The sequence below is a fragment of the Puma concolor genome, chromosome D2 (assembly GCF_028749965.1).
Source record: "Puma concolor isolate L17-30 chromosome D2, mPumCon1.1.hap2, whole genome shotgun sequence".
Classification (NCBI taxonomy): domain Eukaryota; kingdom Metazoa; phylum Chordata; class Mammalia; order Carnivora; family Felidae; genus Puma; species Puma concolor.
The window spans coordinates 79,597,030-79,620,674 of record NC_141677.1 but is presented as its reverse complement, the minus strand read 5'-3'; the positions used below and the strand labels follow the sequence as shown (position 1 = coordinate 79,620,674).

At 47.7% G+C, this 23,645-nt stretch overlaps 1 protein-coding gene across 1 annotated transcript in view; it reads right to left on the bottom strand.

Annotated features, from left to right (window-relative positions):
* Nucleotides 1-13,342: 13,342 nt before the first annotated feature.
* DMBT1 (deleted in malignant brain tumors 1) overlaps nucleotides 13,343-23,645 on the bottom strand; it is a 76,615-nt gene continuing 66,312 nt past the window's right edge. The window contains exons 37-40 of the mRNA XM_086679467.1: nucleotides 22,389-22,597; nucleotides 21,377-21,561; nucleotides 16,543-16,931; nucleotides 13,343-13,965 (exon numbers count right to left, since the gene is read on the bottom strand). Coding sequence (XP_086535593.1) covers nucleotides 13,668-13,965; nucleotides 16,543-16,931; nucleotides 21,377-21,561; nucleotides 22,389-22,597 — 1,081 coding nt within the window. The 3' untranslated portion in view covers nucleotides 13,343-13,667. The remainder of the gene's footprint in view (nucleotides 13,966-16,542; nucleotides 16,932-21,376; nucleotides 21,562-22,388; nucleotides 22,598-23,645) is intronic.

Below are 23,645 nucleotides of genomic sequence, written 5' to 3'. Positions count from 1 at the left end.
TTGCAGAAGTTCAATAAGAACCCGATTTATCTCCTTATAACAGGACACAATTTGAAACATTGGTATGTTACCAAGGCTTTGACTGGAATGCCATTTTTGACATGAATCAGATGTGACCAGACAACTTGAAAAACTAAGGTTGACTTTACGGAGCCAAAAAAGCCCCTTAAAAAAAAAAAAAACAAAAACTGGGCTGGTACCTTGCTTACAGTGTTCCTGGAAGCCTGGCCATCTGACTAAGGAAGGTCGCTTCCTGGGAGGCCCAGGAAACCCAGGATATCTTGGGGACCTCAAGAAGAGTGGAACTGATCCAAATCTATAGGTGGCATATGCAAAATCTGATCATGAGTCCTTGGCTTAGCTTCTTAGCCTTGAGAGGCATTAAAAAAATCTAATTTCATGAAAAGTTCTAGCAAAGCAGATTAAAAAGAACTTATACGGTCCCCACTATTCTTGCTGCATTTACATAAGTAATCAGCCCATATTCAATGAGACTAGACTTATATTGCAAACCTTGTTTTGATTATCTCTGAGAGACATGGGGGTGACTCTAGAGGGATAATTGTATCTTACGAGAAAACTATAGCACACCCATATGGGTGGTAGATTTAGCCTTGTTCATTGGCTTTGAGGTTTTGTTATCTACCTGTAAACTGGACTCAATCCTGAATCCTTTTAGCCTCTTCTGATATCTGGCTACAACTCCCCAAATTAATGTTTCCAATTATTCTCCCATCCTCCTGACGTGGAATCATTCAGCACGAAAACAGCTCTCTTCCTGAAGACACTCCAGTTACAGCAGGACAACTTGATATAAACTTCAGAGAAATGCCACCGTGGCTCATGTTTAGACAATTTTTACATCTGTTGCTGTGTGGGCCACTCAGGAAGTTCACCCAGAACACCTGATGATGTTTTTCCTTGCCCTTCCTCTCTGAAACTGGTCATAAAACTCCCATGTGAAAGGGACCTCCCCTGTGCCAGAAGGAAGGAAGTATCCTTATCACCAGAGGTAAGAAACTTGGGGCCAAGGTATCTATACAAACGAAACACATTAAGATCATCCTTATCTTCCTAGTTACTTCTTCACCATTTACTACTCCCCCCCCCCAAACCCCTTTGTCTTGCCAGATCTTCACAAATCTACTGTTTGCCTAAAAAGTGTAAAAACTTCCTGCTCTGGTAACTTCTGGTAACTTCGGGTCTTTGTTCTCTTGGGAAGGTTCCCATGTACATGTAACAACTTAGCAAAATTTGACTCCTTTTCTCCTATTAGCCTGTCTTTGTCAGTTTAATTTTTGGACCACACAGGTATCTTAAGAAGGTTGGAGAAGTTTCCCTGCTTACCGCATGCATGACGGTCACCTTCCCTTAGTGTTTTGTCCATTTCCAAAGGCAGTCAGGGCATAGAACCTGATAAATACCAAGAATACCAAGAGGGAAGTATACTAAATATAACGCTCGGAAAACACCCATCCTCAAGGTTTACATAAAAAAAGAGTCTTACTGACTTATGTAACCTTCAACTTTATTGGCTAGACTTTGAAAAATTGCATCATGGAAACTGTGACCCTCACTAGAACAATGGCCCATATATTGCTACTTCCGGCTACAATTTCACATCCACCCTGCACAAAAAACAAAAACAAAAACAAAACAAAACAAACAAACAAAAAAAGAACCTCACTCTCCGTTTGAACAATTATCACTCGTCTTTGGTACACACTCAGAATTCTTCATATGAAACAGATCCAGAACATTCGGAAAACTTCATTTTCAGGGACATTATCTAAATTCCTATATAGATTAAATAATCACCCGCTTGCACGTCTCTTTTTCTGTTGTATTCTGTGGTAATTGCCACCTGAGTGAGTAAGCACAGACGATGTAAAGTCCACAAAAGTACCCCCAAGCATCACTGGATGTTCACTCCCTGCCAGCTAGACTCATCACTCCCCATTTGGCAAACGCTCTTTCTGGCAAGGCGGATAGCGTTTAGCATCTAAGGCCGGCCCTTGTCTTGAAATGCGTTCAATCACAGCTTCTAAAGACTCAACTCATTCTCCCATGTCAGGGGTGTCCCGGTCATTTGGAAAAAGAGTGTAGAGGACATTCTTTTCTGCTTAGAGGGGAATGTTTTCCATTGAAACCTGAAACACACAGAAACTTTTTCATGATTTATAAAGCATTTCGGGTTTCAAAACCATGGTGGCATTGAAGGGCTTATACTCTGGGGGGAGAAAATGTTGACCGATTTTATTTTCATCCTAATGAGTACCGGGTTCATAACCATCCAAAGGTAAACATTATGACCTTAGAACCTGATTCCTCCAGTAGCTGAAGGAAAAAAAGGCGGGACAAACATGTTGTCCACATTGCCCCTGCATCCTGGCTGGCTGTGCCCATAGTGTGCGGGAGGGAGGGTATCCCTTTTTTCTTTTCTGGGCTGTATGGCTGTTCCAAGAATTAAATTGACATAGGACAGATTAACGAGGGGGGAAAATTTGATTATGTATGTACTTATAGAGCCCCCCAAAGGTATGAAACTTGAAAGACAGCCAGATGATTGAGACTGACATACTATCTTGAGAGAAAAAAAAAGGGATGGGAGTTTGGGGCTTCTAGAGGAGGGGGGGGTCACGGTTTAAGGGGAAGTGACAGGAAGAAAAATATAAGAAACAAAGGTTGACTTGTGATGCAAGTAAGTCTCTCAGGTGAAACATGAAGGTGATCTCTGGATGTAGCTCCCTTCCTGGTACAGGTACACTTTCTAACAGAAATTTCCTTTATGAATATGGTACTCTTACAGACGGGTAACCCCCGTTTCACAGCTTCTCCTGCATTTGCGCTTTCTCAAAAGTAATCAGTTCCAAATAATCCTTATACCAAAGAGGCATATTTTGTGATGGTGATATTCTGTTCCCCTTAATAGGTCTTCTGATTTTGAGTTATCTTTGCACCCTTGAATAAATCCCATTTTTGATGACTATTTTTTTTATACTGCTAGATTCAATTTCCTAAAAATCTATCCCATTCTATTTTGTTTTCTCTCACGGTGGCATCTATGCTCAAAATCGGATTGCACAGTTTCCTGCCTGTACTGTTCTAGCCCGTCACTCACATGAAATTATAATTGTATTATTGCAAGGTGATAAAATAAATTGAAGAGCCTTTCACCTTCTGTAAGATACTTTATTCTTTGCTAGTGTTTATTTTTGAGAAGGTGGGAGGGGTAGAGACAGAGGGAGACAGAGGATCTGAAGTGGGCTCTGTGCTGATAGCAGAAAGCCTGATGCGGGGCCCAAAGTCACAAACTGCAAGATCATGACCTGAGCCAAAGTCAGACGGTAAACTGAGCCACCCAGGCGCCCCTAAGAAACTTTAAATAAGATAAAGATTATTGACAAAGATTAGTTGGCCATACTTTTGTGCGTCCAATTCTGGAGTCTCTATTCTATTCCATTGGTCTATGTGTCTGTTTTTGTGCCAAAACCATGCTGTCTTGATGATTACAGCTTTGTAGTAGAGGCTTTGACAAAGCAGGAAAGAATATCCAATGGAACAAAGACAGTCTCTTTAACAAATGGTGCTGGGAGAACCGGACAGCAACATGCAGAAGAATAAAACGAGACCACTTTCTTACACCATTCACAAAAATAAACTCAAAATGGATAAAAGACCTGAATGTGAGACAGGAAACCATCAAAACCCTAGAGGAGAAAGCAGGAAAAGAACTCTCTGACCTCAGCTGCAGCAATTTGTTACTTGACACATCTCCAAAGGCAAGGGAATTAAAAGCAAAAATGAACTATTGGGACCTCATGAAGATAAAAAGCTTCTGCACTGCAAAGCAAAACTAAAAGGCAACCAATGGGATGTGAGAAGATATTTGCAAATGACATATCGGATAAAGGGTTAGTATCCAAAATCTATAAAGAACTCACCAAACTCCACACCCGAGAAACAAATAATCCAGTGAAGAAATGGTTAGAAGACATGAATAGACACTTCTCTAAAGAAGACCTCCAGATGGCCAATAGACACATGAAAAGATACTCAATGTCACTCCTCATCAGGGAAATACAAATCAAAACCACACTGAGATAAGACCTTATGCCAGTCAGAGTGGCTAAAATGAACAAATCGGAGACTATAGATGCTGGAGAGGATGTGAAGAAATGAGAACACTTTTGTACTGTTGGTGGGAAGGCAGACTGGTGCAGCCACTCTGGAAAACAGTGTGGAGGTTCCTCAGAAAATTAAAAATAGATCTACCCTATGACCCAGCAATAGCACTGCTAGGAATTGACCCAAGGGATACAGGAGTGCTGATGCATAGGGGCACTTGTACCCCAATGTTTAGAGCAGCACTCTCAAAAATAGCCAAATTATGGAAAGAGCCTAAATGTCCATCAACTGATGAATGGATAAAGAAGATGTGTTTTATATATACAATGGAATACTACGTGGCAATGAGAAAGAATGAAATATGGCCTTTTATAGCAACGTAGATGGAACTGGAGAGCGTTATGCTAAGTGAAATAAGTCATGCAGAGAAAGATACCATATGTTTTCACTCTTATGTGGATCCTGAGAAACTTAATAGAAGACCAAGGGGGAGGGAAAGAAAAAAAAAAAAGTTAGAGAGGAAGAGAGCCAAACTATAAGAGACACTTAAAAATTTTGAATAAACTGAGGGTTGATGGGGGGGTGGGAGGGAGGGGAAGGTGGGTGATGGACGTTGAGGAGGGCACCTGTTGGGATGAGCCCTGGGTGTTGTATGGAAACCAATTTGACAATAAATTTCATATAAAAAAATAAGAATACATAAAAAATTTCAAAAAAAAGATAAAGATTATCGAAGACTTTTTAGTTTTATTTTGTAGTATCTGGACATAACCAATTTCAGCACAGTTTGAGAGGGATGGGATATGATATTTCATCGCTTTCCTAGATTGTTGTGGTGCCCACACCCATCCACAGCCCAGCTGGGTGCGGTGCGATGTCACCGTGTGCCAGGGGGTGTCACTCCTCCAGGCTCCCTCACCTTCAGGACTGGCTCAGAGCCCACTGCCTGCCCCTCAGCTGCACCCGCAGCAGAATGACACCCACACTCCGCCCCAGTGACCAGAACAGCAAGGCAAGCTCCCCTGTCCTGAGTTGTCTCCTCCCCCATCTGCACACACAGCCCGCCTGCCAGCCCCTCCCAGACGGCAGCCTCTCCTGGCTCACACTCCTGCCATGCCTCCTGGGAACACGAGAGGGCGACACAGCTGTGCCCTGGGCCTTCTGCTTCTAGGGAACTTGGTACTTTGTTCCCTTTGGGTGCCTGTGATCGTTGGTCCCTCACAGGAGGCTGTTCCACAGTGTTTTGCTCTGATAAAGAGCCCAGTAAAGAGCGGCCTCTGCCTCCTCTCCCCACCTTTATGAAAACGGAGTCCTTCTGTGATCTCAGCAGCAGCGGGGTTGATATTTCCCATTTCACCCTGATTCTCATGGCGCAGTGGGGAGGCTGCCCAACGGCTCCCTGGGTACTGCTCCCCAGACCTGTTCCTGGTTCAAGGACCCCTGGAATGAGCAGCACAGACTCTGCCCCAGGTGGGGACGCGTTTCCAGACAGGCGTGATCAGGGGAGCTTCCACGTGAGCCCCACGGGGACGGCCTCAGCTCAGAGCCGCTGCAGGGGCCGTGGATGGATGTGATTTTCCCGTTGATTACTCTGGTGGCTGGGACACAGGGTACCGAGTCACAGGTCGCCTTGCTACGTGCCAGCTGGGAGGAGGAGGTCAGCTCAGGCCACCTCCAGGTTCAGAAGACAGAGAGGTACGACACATATCGCCTTACCTGAGCCCAGTCCCCCAGTCCTTTTACCTCACTTTGCCAAGGGGAAATCGGAAGGCTCTCAGCCCCAGCTTGGGGTCTCTGGCCTGAGGCCTCCTCCAGGTGACAGCTCCAGTCCTCCAGGATTCTACATTTTTGTGTGGCCGGAAGACAGTACCGTCCACGCTCTGAAATGAGGACCAGCGTGCCTGACAGATCACAAACACACATTTGTGCCCCAGAGCCCCAACAGCCCCAACAGTGAATGAAGGCGTCCTGTGGGGCCTCCGCGTCCCCGCACAACCGTGGTGCTCAGCCCTGGGCTGCTGCTCAGAAGGAACAGGAGACAATTGGGACAATCGGGACAATTGAGACAATTGGGACAATTCCCAAAACAAGCTAAGAAAAAGTTTAACAAGAAATGTGAATTAAGAAGGGAGAAATAAGTCAAAATATGTAAGTAACCGTAATAAAAGTCAGTGGGTTATATTAATCTGTTAAGAAAAAGATTATCGTATAAGCTGTTAGGAGCACGAACTGATACAGAGACTTGGAAACTGGTGTGGCAGGGTCTGTACAAATGAAGTAAGCATTCCCACAAAAATGACTCCAGCCCATGGGCCCCATGACCTGCTTTCTTCTGGTCACACGAAGATATGGGTTAGAATATTTATAGCAGCACTTTTTTTCCAGGCTACTGGACCTACACAAGTCCCAGTGCAGAGAAAAAGGGGGAAAACCTGGGGCTACATCCACACAGAGAAATGCTAGGCACCAATGAGAGTAAATGGTGTATGGGGACCCAAAAGGCAACCAGTGAACCTCAGAAACGTAACAGTGGGTGAAAGAAGCCAGACATAAAGGAGTACGTACTGATGCATCCCATGGAGGTCAAGTACAAACCAGGGAAGTCTACTCTGTTCCCTTTGGGGGAGGGGCAGGGTAAAGGGACTGCAAGCGGTCATATAGGAATTCTTAAATGCTGAAAATAGGCTGTACACTTCAGATAGTTACACATTTATATGTACTCATGCCCGTAAGTTGTACTGTAGTAAATGGTCAAACGCATGAGTAGGAACTTGTAAAAATCTAGCTACATTCTACTTTCCGTGACATCAACCTAAAACAAAAACATAGAAGGTTGAAAATAACTGCTGAAAATAGCAACCCATCCCTTCCAAAATGTGACGAATTTGAAATAATGTTACAAAATAATATGATATTTAATATACAAATCAATTATATAGATACTAAAATAATGCAAACAGCAATAATAAAGAAGACACAATCACTACCATCAGTTGCCTACCTAACCACATAAATGCAAAGCAAAAACTCAGAGCATGAAAGGGAAAACCAAGCCAAGCCAAGGATTGGCCATTAGACTTCACCTGCCATACCCATAGATTTGGGCGAATTCTTCTCTTTTCATGGTCCCCCAATATCCTACCAAGAAGTAACCTTTCTTACCCACCCAGTAAGCCAAGTAACAGGCTTGGTTTTTGGATGAAGGTTGTGTAAGCATCAGTTCCAAAATGTCCATTGTAGCTCCTAAAAATGTGTGGACCTGATTTCTGAATTATGGATGTTTCAGGGAAAGCCATGGTAATATAATCAATAGACACCCAAAGAAGTTGAAAACTTTTGTTCATACATGTGTTCACATGGATGGTACAGTAGCTATATTCATAATTGCCAAAACTCAGAAGGAACCAAGATGTCCCGGGCAGGTGAATGGGTAAAGGGACTTTAGATAATGGAATTTCCTTCCAGACAGTGGAATGTTACTCAGCACTCAAAAGAAATGAGCTATCAAGCCATGAAAAGACATGGGGAAAAAAGCTAAATGCAAATTGCCAAGTGAAAGAAGCCAATCTGAAAAGGATACAGACTGTGCAATTTCACTGTGTGATTTTCTAGAAAGGGCAAAATGATGGAGACAGTAAAAGATCAGGGGCTGCCAGGGGCGGGAGTGAGGGATGAATACACAAAGCATGGAGGACTTTCTGGGCAAGGAAAACACTCTGTATGATTTTCCAGGGGTGGATAAATGTCATGGTACTTTTGCCCAAACCCACAGAATGTACACACCCAGAGTGAGTGCTACTGTGAACGTGGACTTCAACCGATCACAGTGTTTCAACGTAGATTCACCATTTGTAACAGATGGAGCTCTCTGGTCGGTCCTGACGGTAAAGGGGGTGTGCTGATGCGTAGGTGGGAGGCAGGGGGGATATGGACATCTCTGTCTTTTCCTCTCAGTTTTGCTGTGAACCTAAAACTGCTTTCAGAAATGAGTCTTAAGGAAGCACAAATAATGCCACAGATTCCCTTAATAATAATAATTTTTTCATCCGTGCATCAATTCCTTGATTCAGTACATACTTCTTGATTGCCTTACCACAATGGAATTCATCAGCAAAAGTTTTTTGCTCCAAAAGACCATAGTTCCAGACAGTGTTACAAGGAAACATCACTGTGTTGAATCCTGTTCATCGTATCCAGACTATCTTAGAGGAAACCAAAAGGCTATCCAACTCATTTTACAAGTTTAGAACAATCTTATATACTTGTATTCTGATAGAAGCAAAGGGCAAGGGCAGTAGAGGGGAGGAAATGTAATTTACGAACGTGGATGCAAACATAAGGTAAAATAAAATCAAATAGGAGAGAAGTTTCAGAAATTAAAATTAGTAGGGTCGAAAGTCTTCTTAAAAACAAAGATTTATCTTAAGGATGCAAAGATATTTCAAGTCAGAACATCTATTCATGTCATTTCTCATGGTAACAGAATTAACACTAAATTCCTATTAACATTTCAATCAGCTGTGAAGAAAATTGAATGAAATTCAATAGTTATGATGACAAAAAAATCTTTTAGAGACTAGTCATTAAAGGGAAAGAGCTGAACGTCACAAAATACAACTAGAAAAAACCTCTGGCAAATATCAAATTTTGGGGTGAGACTTTGGAAGCAATTCCATTAAAATTAAGAGTGGTACGTGTTGGTCATGACGTTTAGTCAACATTGTGATGGGGGCTCTAGTTACTGTGGCTCACTTCCCCACAGGAAAAAGACGAGGGGACTTTAAATATTGACAAAGAAGAACTTATTATTTTCAGCCAGTATAGTAAACATGGAAAATCTAATTCATCTACATTAAATCGTACACAAACAGGAAAAATCAGACTTTCAACTACAGAAAACAAAGCGGTGGTTGCCAGAGGGGATGGGGGACAGAGAGAAAAGTGATTGAGACCCATCGAACTTGATGAGCATGAGAAATGTACAGAATGGCTGTGTCATAATATTAAAAAATTAGAGGAATATTAAGATTAAGGTTGTTGGGTCCATGTGTGAAAAAGATAACACTTTTTATTGTAATACTAACTATGTGTATCTGGTTTCTATGGAAGGAAGTATTGAAAGACCTAAGAGAAAATGTGAAATGGAGAGACATAGATGTTAATGGTTCAAAATCTTTGATACTATAAAATTGTCAACTTCTTTCAGAAACCTACTGATTTCATGTGCTTCCAAAAATATCAAATTTCCTGGAGTTTGACAAGATAAGCCAAAGCATGTATGGAAGCACAATGGGCCAAGAATAGCCATGGGGCACCTGGGTGGCTCAGTTGGTTGAGCGTCTGACTTCGGCTCAGGTCATGATCTCATGGTTCGTGGATTCGAGCCCCACGTTGGGCTGCAGCCAATCTGGAAAGCCCTGGCCCTGCCTTGCCTGGATTCTGTGCTGTCACCTCTCTGAGCCGTGGTGTCCCTCCCTGCCAGGATAGCTGACCCGCACAGCTGTCGGGGGGATTGCGTTTCACTCCACGTCCAAAGTCAGCGCCGGTGAGAGATGCGGAACTAACATCTCCACATAGGTTTTTTATTAAGCGGATAGGCTGAGGCAACATGAGGTACTTCTGGAAAACGCCGTTTCAGATGTTCTCTTTAGAACAAACTGAGCAGCGCGGCGCCTGGGTGGCTCGGTCGGTTAAGCGTCCGACTTCGGCTCAGGTCACGATCTCACGGGCCGTGGGTTCGAGCCCCGTGTCGGGCTCTGTGCCGACAGCTCAGAGCCTGGAGCCTGTTTCAGATTCTGTGTCTCCCTCTCTCTGTGACCCTCCCCCGTTCATGCTCTCTCTCTGTCTCAAAAATAAATAAACGTTAAAAAAAAATTTTTTTTTTAAATAAAAAAAGAACAAATTGAGTAGGTATCTAGTCAAAAGGCATCTGGGAGTAGTTAGGGCAAGGCTTTAGGCCCAGCCTCCAGATTCCCCCCATGTGGACACCAAGGACCTTTCTACCTCCTCAGTAGCAGGGCCCCAGCTGGCCCCTTCAGAGGCACTTAAGGACTTCTACACAGTTCTTCTGGATGTTCCTGGTTGGGAACTCCCTGGATATTTGAAACCACCAACGTCAGGCCCACCCCGCGGAATTCTGATCTAACGGGTCTGGGTGCAGGTTGGCAGGAGAAGCTTGAGCTCCCGGGAATAATCCTCACGTTCAGCCTGGAGTGAGCTCCCTGCCCGAAACCAGTCTGGGTTGCCGGAAAACACAGCAGCTCACGTCATTTCCACTCTGCCCCAGCGGTGGCGCAGACACGGGGTGCCTGACTGCCCGACAGACTGGCTGGCAGCTGGCCTCTCCTACAGCCTCTGTCCAGAGCCTGGGGACTGGCTCGATGTCCCCATCACCAACAGCCATACCTTCTGCCTCTCTGTCCCTCTACCTGTCTCTTGTTCCCACACTCCTCTGTCCACATTAGCCGTTCACTGGTATCTGTTAAGCTGTCACCTACCCACCTATATAGCTGCCATAAAATTTGGCTCCGCTCACGTCCTATATGCTCCTCGCTGGAGATGCAGGGGTTCTCCTGTGCTGCTCTCTCTGCCCCAGCTCTACACGGCCAGAGCCCCAGCTCCAGAGGAGAGACTTGCTCCCCACTAGCCACATCCACACGACTTCGCTGAAATATACAGAGCCCAACCTTGTGCTGAGGAAAGGGCCATTTCCTCTTCCCTTGATGGCTGCTAAGAGCCCATGGCCAGGAGTAAGTCTGGACATGGTGGTTATCCAGGAAGGATGGCTCGTTCCTGAGTGGGAGGGGATATTCCCAGTGAGAGAGAAGAATCCAAGAGGAGTCTGGTGTAGCATGTTTCCGCTTTACAAAGGACCATTTCTAACCCCTCTCTGCATCTCCAGGGCCAAGCATAGAGCCTGGCTTGGGGCTGGTGTCCCACGGAATGAACGAATGAATGATCTGTGCTGCTTCCCAGGCTCTGATCCTTTCAGCAGTTCTTAGATGTCCCGCTTGTTGCTTTGCTCCTCTGATGTGATGCTCTGATGCCCCCTGGCAGAGCTCACGGAGTGGGGAGGTGGGCGGGGGGAGGAGGGTCACCTGCATCCCATGGGAACTGAAGATTTCTCCCTGCGACTGCTTCCCACCTCTCCGTCAGCCCAAATCCACTGGTAGCTGTGGCCACAACTCTGTTGGAATTCTCTCGTCCTGAATGTTTGCCTACAGCTGCTGCCCTTGTGGTTCTCACCCTGCTCAAGTCACATGCTTGGAGTTAGGCTCCCCCTAGCAGTCCCCTCTCAGGGCCAGGGTCCTCGGCCTGGCTCAGAAAGACAAACATTGACCTTGCCAAGGCAATATGCGAAGGCTCCCATTCTTACTAAGCGTGATCGAGGTGCCCAGGGTATGTTTGCTCTCCCAGTTTCTGTCAAATTTACTGCCTCCTTGGAAAGCATCCCATCCTTTTGTTTCTTCTGACATCCTAGGGCCACCTGTCAATCAATTTTTTCCTTGGAGATCACAATGCAAACAGGTCCCAGAAATCTAGGGGCCCTGAGGAGTTTGCTCTCTTCCCTAATCTCTCTCCCCTCCCACACCTTCTGCCCCACTCACTGTACTGGATGTCCGGTCAAAAGCTAGAAGATGCAGATCCCTGGAAAATTGAAGCAACAATGTTTTACTTTTAAGTCTCAGGTACTAAATGTGATGCTGCATTAGCATTCTGATCTTTCTCAAGCCTTTACCCTGAATTTCTGCCATTGGGCAGAACCAAAACATGTCAAGGACAAAGGAAGACACCTTATCTATTCCTTAGAATTGTGGAAGCCACAAGGCAGAGCCTGTGGCCTTTGTCATTCCTTTTGACAGCCCACCCTGTTTCCTGAATTCCAAAGGATCCAGTGCTTAGATGAGCCACTAGAAATACTGAACAAACCAACACTTGCTTTGAAAAAAGATCTTTATTCAGCTTTTCTATCATAAGTAAAGGCTAAGAAGTATACCACATCCAAAGAACCTAGCTTATGATAAGTAAAAAAGAGAGAGAGAGAGATTCCATCTAGAAAGAGCTCTCCTGCTTTTTTTGTTCTCTGTTGGCTCAGAGCTGCCTGCAGGATTTGAAGATATTGGCATCTGCTTGCCTGACATTTTGTCCCAGCATCAAGCCTGTGTTTCCAGGAAAACCGGCCACTACCTGTCTGCACTTGCCCTTCACCTTGTGCCCGTGACAAGGTAAACAGAGTTGGGGTGATGCTGGGTGCCAAACTCTGGGGTCCCTTTTCTTCCTTTCTCACATGGGTTCCAGAGCTGGTGGGGCCAATGTTTGAGCACCACATAAGTCCTCCTGGTTTCACATCCTAGGGCTCCAAGGCCAACCACTGGCCATGAGGGTGCCATGAGGCCCTAGGGTGAAGACTGCCACAGCCAGGAAGACTCCAGCAGAGATGGCAGTGCCCGCGGTGTCCCTGTTGGCCCCCCGTCACCAGTCACCCTGTCCTGTGTCCTCTCCATAGCTCCCACCCCACTGGAAGTACGATGCACTCAACTTATCTCTGAATAGCATCCCCTCCCCATGGAATGTAAGCTCCATGGGGACAGGGGGCAGGGGGCTGGACTTTGATCTCTTTCTGTTTGTCTCCTGGCACATAAGAGTCCTTCGATGAATGGACACGGAATGAGTGCTTATGTGAGGTAAGAGCCTAGAATCAGCTGGACACGGGCGCACCAGGACACATGACACGAGGAGACAGAGCCGCCAAAGATGCCGCGTGGGGTGGAACCCAAGAACCCAGAGGAGGGTTTGTGATAACTACCACTACCCCACACCTGTCCCTGTCACCGGTGCTACCACAGCTGTTGACGTGTCTCAGCCTGGACCAGAAAACCTGGGAATCAGTCTGCTGATATGTCGTCATCCACACCGCCAACAAAACAGCAGAGCAGGAAATGCGATCCCTGTTCTGGAAGAGGAGGAAAGTGGGATGGCCGACCCCCGAGGAGACATCAGCCTTGTGAGCAGCGGGAATAAACCGATCCTGCCTGCATCCCCACGGCCTAGACCCCGATTCCACCGTGCCCGGGGACACGGGCCCCTGTTGTTATTACTGTCATGCGTCATAATGTTATCATTAGTGTTGTGTTGTTGATATTGGTGACAATGACCATAGTAACAAAAGCCACCATTCATCACCCCCAAGAACTTAAACCAGGTAGAGGCCAAGGCAGTTTAACATTATTTTATTGTAGCTCCTCAACAGTCCTAATAGGGAAGTATTAACATTTTTGTGTTACAGATGAGGAGTATGAGGTTCTGGGAGTTCAGATCCCAGAGGACAAAGGTATCGGTGTCACGGGGGAGAACTCTCTTGCCCAAGCATTACACATGGTCCCCTGTAGACCGGGAGCCCATGGAAGAAGGCGGGAAGCAGATCTAGTGAACTCTGCATCACCCGGTGTGGCACGGCAGGCCTGGCACACGGTGGGTGCCCGATTTGAGGTGGACCACGACACCGACAGAATCATCCCGGGTCCCCGCGGGCCACAGGCCTAGGGGCGGGAGGGCGGCCACCTGGCCAGGCTCCTCTTCACAGCCTGCGGGGCCTGCAGCTGAATGGGTCCCAGGACGACGTCCACCTTCTCCTGGTAGGAGCCCACGTCCCTCTTGGACCTCACGATGCAGCCTCTGCGGCAGCGGGAGAAGTAGTCGTCCACCCGGCACACCACCATTTTACACCGCAGGTACACGGAGGGGAAGCGCTTCAGGAAGTAGAAGGAACTGAATTTGAAGCGGGCAATGCGAGGCGAGGGCGGAGAGTAAGATTGGTAGGTTCTGTCCTTGGCACACCTGGAAGAGGAGAAAAGCAGCCTGTCAGCCCTGGGTGCGCTGCCTTTCTCAGGACACGCCCGGGCCGGGCGTGGAGCCCCACGGCCTCCTCTAGGCCCGCGTTCCCGGCTGCACCTTCCTTCCCTCAGTACGTGTGGTTCACACGTGGCCTGGCAGCCTCCAGGAAAATCCTAGTTCTGGTACCTCAGCAGCATCTTAAAGCGGGAAATCAGCCCAGGGTTGCCGCACGGACAAGCAGGCCCCGGATTGCACAACGGGTGCCCAGTGACCATGTGCTCAGCGGCCCTGGCAATCCAGGTGATTCGGGGAGGTCTCGGGGCTCAGAGAGAGGGCAGGCAGGCAAGAAGATGGCATTTCTTTTCCTTTCCTGGTCTCAGGGCCAGGCAAGATGACACTCTCCAGTGTCTACTCTCCAGTGTCTCTGGTGCCGCCCTCTCTCCGGGGCTGTGTCTGCTGACCTGGCCCGGTGGCTGTACTTTCCACACGAGCCTGACTACCCTCGGCGTCCCCTACTCCAATATCAACCACCTCCTTCTTCCCTCAGTCGCCTCATCTCCACTGTGTTAGAAGGAACATGACCAGAATCCCCTGAAAGAAACTGTACTAAGATATGGATGAGGAGGATCTCCCAGCTCCACCCCGAGCTGAGGAAGGAGCTTGCCTAACCCGTGAGTGTCTCCTACGGTAGGATTTGGCATGACGTAGCGAAGGGGAGAGCAAAGAAACTGGCCTGTGGGGTTTTAGGCGGAGATTTTTTGTGGTGGACGGGAGCTGTCCCTAGGGTGGCCCTGACTCTGCCTGCGAAATGTGACCCGGGGTCTACTCGCTGTCTTCCTTCTGCCTTCCAGAGGCTCCTTCCTCCACTTTCAACGCACAGTCTCTCAAATACCATGTTCTTTTTTCCCACAGGGGTCACTTTAGCCGCAAAGGTGAGAGGGAAAGTACCCAGAGCCTGTCAGAAGTAGGACAGTTGTAAATGAGGTCAGGGTAGCTCAGGGGCTGCCGGGAAATGATTGCATTCCCCAAAAAACCACACTAGTCATGGCGGTCTGTGTAGGCCAGAGCTCCAGAACCCAGACTGCACTTCAGAATCACTGGGGGAAATTTTAAAAATACGGATCCCCAAACCCCACCACAGACCAAATAAAGAGAATGTGCAGGTGGGGCCTGGGCATGGGTGTGTTTAAAGCTCCAGATTACTCTGAAGGCCCCCCAGGTGGGTGATCTGGTTGATGGCAAGATGTACCAATGCATCCCTGTACTCCAGGGACAGCTGGGCCCACATTTACCCCCACATGCACATCCCCCTTTCCTGAGGACACTGCATTATCTTATATACATATATGCCAGAATTTGGCCAAAAAGAATCTTTTAGCAGAGAAGAGCCAAATCACTCATTTGTGTTAATCTCAATCGTTTGACATAAATTCCAATGTCACCGTGTTACTATTTGTAGAAAGAGAATTTGGGTAAGCTTCTCTCCCATCTTTGCTGCCAAGGGGGGGGGGGGGGCTGCCGTGAACGGAGCCAACTGCATAGATGGAACGAGACAGGCCTTAACACCTATTTGCCAAATTGACACATACTCAAACTGTGCCTGGAAAGAGATGCTGTTTTTAGTATCTCAGGGAGGTGTAAGATTTAACCTCCCAACCCTGATTCATAACAGAGCCCCTTAGCCTATCAGCACAACCTCTAAATTGTGCTTTTATGTGATTGTTACTGAGGTGCCAAGGGGCGCCTGGTGGCTCAGTCGGTTGAGCGTCCAACTTTGGTTTAGGTCATGATCTCGTGGTTTGTGGGTTCAAGCCCCGTGTTGGGCTCTGTGCTGGCAGCTCGGAGCTTGGAACCTGCTTCAGATTCTGTGACTCCCTGTCTCTCCTACCCTCCCCTACTCATGCTGTCTCTCTCTCTCTCTCTCTCTCTCTCTCAAAAATAAATAATCCAGGGAAGCGGGACTGCAGAGAAGTGCAACCTGGGTACCAGTAACCGCAGTCTGGCCACACTGGCCACCAACTGGCTTGGTTGGAACCACCATTCTCAGCTTCTAGCTTAAGGGACCCTTGCTGACCCCTGCTACTCACCCACAACCTTCCTTGTGGCCCACCTTCTGTGCCTGCTCTTTGCCCAGGGCCGCATCTACTCCCTCCCATCTCATCCTCCCAACAGCCTATGATGTGGGCATCACTATGAGCATCTGATGGGTGGGGAGACTGGCTCAGGATAGATGCCCTTGCCCGCCCACAGCAATGCAGCTGGTCCACGGCAGAGCTGGCATCTCAACCTCTATCTGCTGCAGAACCAAGGCTTTCCCCACCACACATATGTCTTCTTATGGAGTTTGGTCACCTGGGTCAGATCCCAGTTACAGCTAACCTGCTTGGTGACTGCTGGTGACTCATTCACTTCTCCACCATCTCCACACATCTGTCTCCCCATATGTGAACCAGGAATGACAACCTGAATGGTTACATTGGAACCACTAGAACCCAAATCTGCATTCCTTGAGACTTTGGGCTACTTGGGTTTGAATTGTCAGGTGAAGGCTAACATTCACTCCATGAAGACACTCCTTACCCACTCCGGATAAGATCGTAAGTCAAAGATGTGAAGTCGTTGGAATATGGGGACGCCACACAGGTATCCACAAATAAGGCCAAGGAGGCATCAGAATGGAGGATCTCAGCTTGAAGGTACAAGTTCTGGTTCAGGTCCACATAGTACGGACTGCTGGTCACAGGATACAAAAATGAAGATGATGTATAAAAGGAAAGGTTCACGTTGAAACTGCTATACTGCACTTCCTTGATGTCGACGGTGTCATTAGCAATGTACATGGTGTCAATCCAGGTGTTCTGGAGCATCCTGCAGCTGATATGAATGCGGAAGTCCTTATGCCTCTTGATGATGGCATTTGAAGCAGCTGCTTCGAGGAAGTTGGAATAGATGATGGTATCATTATTGGCCTGGGAGAGGAAGGCGGGAGAGCAAAGTCAGGCAACTGTCACCTGCTGAGGGAAGCTCATTGCTGAATTGGGTGACAACGAGGGCAAAGTGACTCAGCCAGACTTCAAAACCCTCCCAGGACCACACAGAGAAGGCACGCGGCTGCTACCATGGCTCCCACGACCTGGGCTGGGCATGCTGCTACACCAGCAGGACTCCTTCCTTTCACACAACTCCCTTCCTCTACCATGTGATGGGGACCACAGTGTGGGCCAGGTGTTAGGGTTTCCTGGGAGCCGCTCCTCTTGGGAAGACGGGCGTGTCTGGATGACCCCTTGCCGTGCTGCACAACTAAGCTGCCCGGACTCCGTGGCTCAGGGCCCTCTGTGCTGGCTTTGCCTCCTTCTCACCATGGCTGGGATAAACCAAGGGAGGTGGCTATGTATTTGACGTATTTGGGGGAGAGGCTGGTGGGATCAGTTGTCACTGTGCTGTTCGGATGGCTCAGTAGCTATTGCAGCTTGGTGTCTGAGGCCGCCGGGACGGGAAGCGACCTCAGGGGTGGGGGCTTCCCCAGAGGCTCAGGTGGACAATTGAATGGGCTGCAACAATGCTGGCGTCCTTCCCATCACACTCTGCTTTTCCACTCCCCCTACCACGGGACCGCTTCCTACTGTGCCTTTTACAGCAAATTCATAGGAATGTTGATCTCTCATGCTGTTCGATGTGCCTAAGAGTGACCTTCTGGGGATGAGAGCCTTGCACTCCATGGTCTGTGAGCATCTCAAGGAAAAAATGATGTCATCAGGACTTGGCATGGTGTCAACAGTTCTATAAGCATCAATCAAAACCGTGGAATGAATGAAAGCCACAGGGGACAGGGCTCAGCAAAAGTACTGTCATGAATGAAAAATGGGACCCAGATGGCCAAGAAGACAAGATAAATGCAGCCCTCTGGCAGCTTCATGGTCATGATCACCTGGCCCCAAGCGAGGTGAGCCCAAGCCAGTGGTTGCCAGGCAGAGGCAGGGGTAACACGCCCCCTCCCAGTGTTACGATGGCCAGAAGCAAACTTCTTTTTGCTAGCCAAGTATGAATTCTCACAAGCAACTGGTGCTTTTGCAAGAACAAGAACGAAAATAACACCACGGTGGTGTCCTAAAATGTGAAGCTAAATTACTCTTAAAAAAAAAAAAAAAAAGCGGTTTGCCATGTCGTCACATTTCGTTGTGTGCCCTGTCCAGAACAAAACCCAGTTCCTGGCTATTTGGGAGTATAGACAAGTTCTCTGCTGCAGCCAGCACCTGTATGTACACCCAAATACCACTGTTCTTCAGAACAGAGTGTGTTGGGGGCCAGCTGGTGGCTCAGTTGGTTAAGTGCCCGACTCCTGACTTTGGCTCAGGTCATGATCTCAGGGTTTGTGAGTTCGAGCCCCACATCAGGTTCTGTGCTGACAGTGGGGAGCCTGCTTGGGATTCTGTCTCTCCCTCTCTCTCTGCCCCTCCACCACTTGTGCTCACTCGCTCTCTCTCTCCCCAAAATTAAAAACAGAGTTGTTCGAAAGGCTTTCACTTCATGCCTGCAGTTGCAGAACTCAACTGAATTTGTCCCTTCCAGAAAAACACGTGGAAAGAGAACATTTTAACAAGTAATTTAAAGTATTTTTGCCAGCCCTATGACCCTTCCTTCCCCTCCTTTTCCTTTTCTCCACTGGGTGGCTGGGGAGGTCTCTGCAGCCCCAGACAGCAGGGGAGTACCAGAATCTTCTGGACTCAGGTCTGGGGAAGGCATCCTTCTGGTGGGGTTGGGAGACCTTATCTCTTCTATGCCCACCATCCATGCATGGAAAATACACTATATTTTCTAAAACGAATTAAAGAAAAAAGAATTGCTTTATGTTTGAGTGAACGTGGTTGTCAAAGGCAACCATATAGATGTCACTTGGTTACTCCTTCAGAGACCAGCTGAGGTGCCTTCAATGTCATTCCAGATACTGAAACCAAAGTTTTCTTAGAATTCACATTTGTCCCTGACTTCTGCAGTCAAGCTAAATTCTGAATCCACTCCAAGCAATGAATGTGGCGTGAAGGTTTATTTGTTGATCATAAAAAGCAGTTCTGATTTTATATTACAATTCATTATCAGATGTCTGCTCAGTCTGGAAGGAACTCACTATGTAACGGGGAGTCTTGCACATAAGTCAACTGCTATTCTCATGAAGTCTCAGACTCGGGATTCCACTTGGCGTCCCTCCCCTGTGGTGGGGGGACCTCACCTATTCAGACACACCAGCCAACACTTGTCAGACGCTGTGTGCCGTCCAGCCTTTGAATCCTGGCTCTGCAGTTCATGACCAGGTGGCCTCGGGCAAGTGGCTTAACCCCTGCAAGCCTGCGCTTCCTCACGATTACATGGGAATAAAAGTTGCCCCGAGAACTTCGGAAGTCACATAGAACTTAGTTCAGTTGCTGGCATACAGATTAGTGGTTAATAATATGATTATAAAGGGTTGGGCACCACTGGGAGCTGCAAAGACGAATAAGACGTTGGCTCTGCCCTGAGGCCCTCAGCCCGGTAGGGGACGCAGCCATTTAAATAAATGGAGGAAGGACAATGTAGCACGTGTTGCCCACCATCAGCCAAGTTAGAAGAACCAGCACCGGCACGTTGCTTTGGTGGCTCCTAATGGAGACGCAGGAACATCGATGAGGTGACCCAGATGTCAGAGTCTCCAGGCTGCACGTTTGGAACCAGGAGGGATAATCACCTTTGGTGCACTGACTCCCACTGACTAAACTCATGGCAAACCAGAATCCAACAGAATTAAATTATAGGGCAAAATATAAAAAAGCCAGATTGACTAAAATGTTTGCATGGTGTGAGTGATACGCTCCCTTCTCTGCGTGTAGGTCTCCCTGACCCACTCAGTTCATCTCAGAAGGAGAGCTGGTGTCTGTAGGGACTGAGGAAAAGGAGCCAGTGTCTGTAGGGACTGAGGAAATGGCCACAGTGGCAATTTAGACCCTCAGGCCTAGGCACCCACTCATGGCCAACAGGCCAATCTGTTTGGCTAAATGACCATCCCCTTCGTCTCCACTGTTTCTTATGTGTCAAAGGATCAGGAATGACCTTGCCAGGTAATGAACAGCATCTTCTCGGCACCTGACCCAGTGCTGGGTCACAGCAAATGCTCAGTACGTCTTTGGTGAGTTGACACCCTCTGAACGTGTGTGTGTGCTGCACACATTATATATGTTCGAGCATTTCATGTTGTGTGTTTACTGCAGTCCTAAGCCACGTAAAAACATTTGCACTGCGCCTGTTCCCTGAAGACGACATCTTGAAATGATTACTTAGGTGTCAGCCAAACGTTCAGAACTTAGGATAGATAATTTAAAGTGAGTTTACATAAAATTAAATGCCACCATTGTAAGGATGCCACTCAGCGAGGTTTGACAATCAGCACTACCACAAGAGACGGAAGACTTCCACGAACCAAAACAGCTCCTTCCTGCCCTTTTGCAGGCAATCCCCTCTGACCAGGTTGGCTTGCCATCACTCGCTTGTTCTCCGTGTCTGAATTTTACACACAGGGAATCGAAGAGTAAGTACTCCTGTGTGGCTGGCTTCTTTCACTCCGGGAAAGGCTTTTGGGATTCCCAGAGTCTGGCATTTGCCCTACTCTTTCTTGGCCAAGTGGTGTTGGGCAACCTGCTTGACCCTTCGAAGCCCAACCTCCCTATTTTTAAAGTGGGTTGATGATGAGAGAACACTTGACGGGGATTTGGGGAGCGTGACACCGGCTAATCCCAGTGTCTGGTCCCCGGTAGGATGAGCAACCGTCCAGTTTGCTCAGGATCGAGGAGTTTTGTGGGATATGGGACTCTGCCATGCTGAAATCTGCAAAGTCCCAGGCAAGCCAAGACAGTCGGTCACCCTAGATGGTGACACCTCAGCAAATGGTAGCTGCGGAGGCTGATTTTCTGTGAAGCTAATGAAACTTAAGTCTCAGGGCTTCCCACATGCATGGTTTCTTCCAAGGCCTAGCGGTGTGTTGGCCAGCCATATATTTTTATGAGATTGATAAAAGGTCGCATTGTTCTCTTTAATGAGGCACCCCCCCCCCCCCCCCCACCAACCGTAATCCCAAACCCTATAAGCTTCAGGCCCTGTAAAACCTGGAGCTGCCCCTGGGAGGCGCTACGGTCATTGCTGATGTGAGTGGCAGCCTGCCCTGCACCCTCTATGCCCGACAGGGTGGGGAAAACTGGGTGCGGAAGGCAGCCTCCTTCCTCATCCTTACATTTGGAAGCGGCTGTAGCTACATCATAGCATCAAGGGACAGGTTGAAATCTTCACCCTGATTACACTGACTGTAGCATCATGAATTCAAGAAACACAGCACACATCACTTTAAGAAAGATCACTCAGTAGGAGAGAGAGTAGAAAGCCTTGGGCTCACCTGCTTGATGGTGCCACAGCCTGAGTATGGAATTGTGAATGTCACCTGGCTGGCCGTTATCTGGGGCTGACACCGGTAGCTTTCATTCCAGCTGGGAATGAAAAGGTCCCGGGCAGAGTAGCCCAAGGATTGGAGGTAGCTCCTGCTCACGCTGGCTTGCATGTGATTTGGCAGACAAAGCAGCTCTGGTGGCCAAGGGAAAACAACACCGGCAGTCAGCACCCCAGCAAGCCCGCCAGGCACCCCTCCCGTAGAAAGGCGCAGAGACCAAGATGGCGGATGAAGACAGTCCGCATTGGAACAGGCTTCATCCCAACCCCCCAGCTGCCCCCTGGCTCGGGTCAGCGTCATTCTCACAAGACCCCTTTGAGGGCACAGGAACTTAGGATTCCCCTGATGGAGAAATGGAGGCAGGACACGAAATGGGTAAAATGTTTTGCCAACCTGCCATTTATCCATAAAGTAAGGCTCCGGTTGAAGGGTTGGGAAATTGTAAAATAAAGTCCTTTAGCTATGGAACAAGTCAATGCTTAAAATCCTGACTGCGAAAGAGAGCCTGGATATCACCTTGCCCGGTCCCTAAGCCAATCTGTAATCAGTCCACTTAACAGCTCAAATCGTGGCCATTAGCTGGAAGCAGCTGAGTGGATGGTTCAGTCCATCTTGAGATCACAGCCAAACGTGCTGTCTCGGGGCACAGTCTCAGTGGCCCCAAGATCACCTGTGTCCCCTGGCGCGGACATCTCACCATGTGCTGAAAGTATGACCTCACATTTAGTCTCTGATGACCACAGTAAGGCCACCACACTGCCCATCGGCCAGTTCTGGCCCTTGACCTCATTTCTGGGCAGCCAGAGTCCAAGACCACTGCTCTTGGCCCCTCCCAGCACCAGATAAGCCTCGGTGACCTGACAAGGTTGCCCTGGCTTCTTACTTCACAACCACAGAAGGGTTGGGCAGCAGAAGCCTCTCAGAGGTGCCCTTGACAACGAGCCCTCACGAGGGGACTTACGGGTGCTGTCATTGGAAGGACGGGAATAGTAGTCGACCTGGAAGCCCCTCTTTGTGATGCTGCCATCGCTGACGAAGCGAATGGACATGAAGTTCGATGATGAAGTGAAGGAGCGCCTGGCTCCATCACAAACGCGGGCAATCAGAGGGGAGCTGTGGGAGGGGCCGTCAAACACTTCGATATAGTCGTAGTTACAGCCTCCTTCAAGCCTGCAGGGACAGAACACAGAGTTTTGGCTTCGATTTCAGCCAGGATTTAATGCAGGGGGTCAGACTTCAGTGACGGGGGCCACACCTTGGTGTCAGAAATGGCGACTTTCTGAAAATAATAGCTGAAGATAATACAGTGACATTCACCTTCCGGTGACCTCCATGGATCTTAGTCCTGCCTTTTGGGGGTCACACATATGAATCTACAGCCCCTCTCCTGACACCCCTCTGCACCATGAAAGGAAGGGGTCACAGCCTGCCTTAGACTGTTTCTTCATTCAAACAGACCCTGGTTTCCCATAGAATAATATAAATATTCATGAATTCATAGTGATAGAAATAGGTAACTGAACTAATAAATATTGGGCAAGTCAAATAACCTCTCTGAAGGTTAGGTGGTCAACCTTCCTCCAGAGGATTGAATGGGCTTTAAGTACAGTCTCCAAAATGCAAATTGAATTATAATGATGAGGAAATTAAAATAATATTATATCTTTTACAAGACTCCAAATGAATTTCCAAGGCAGAGATTCGCAAGGGCACTGCAACCAAAAAGCAAGAGAGAAAACCATTCTGTTCAAGAATGGCTATTACAGAAAAAATAATGGTACCCTCCTTCCTGGACTCTAAAATACCTCTGCATGGTCACTCCCTTCCTTGGACCAATATTATATTAATGTGGCTTTGATGTTGTCTCTCCTGCTTAAAACAGTGATTCCCACTCTTCATTGAATGAGGAACAGATAAATTAACCTCTGCAGTAGTGACTTCTCCACCTCTGCTTGACCCCAAGAACTCATCCCAAAAAAGGAAGGAGTGGAGAGAAAATTGTTTTAAAAAAAAAACAAAACAAACAAAAAAACCACAACCGGGGTGGTTAATAAGATTTTCTGTGTTACTATTACTCCAACAATCATCCCTCCTATTGGATAATATTTTCCAAGTATTTTCACATATTTCTCTCGTGTGACCTTCCCAGTAGCCAGAGAGGAGAGGGAAGCAGGTATTTTATTCTCTTGCTTTGACTCAGGTTCAGGAAAATTAAGTG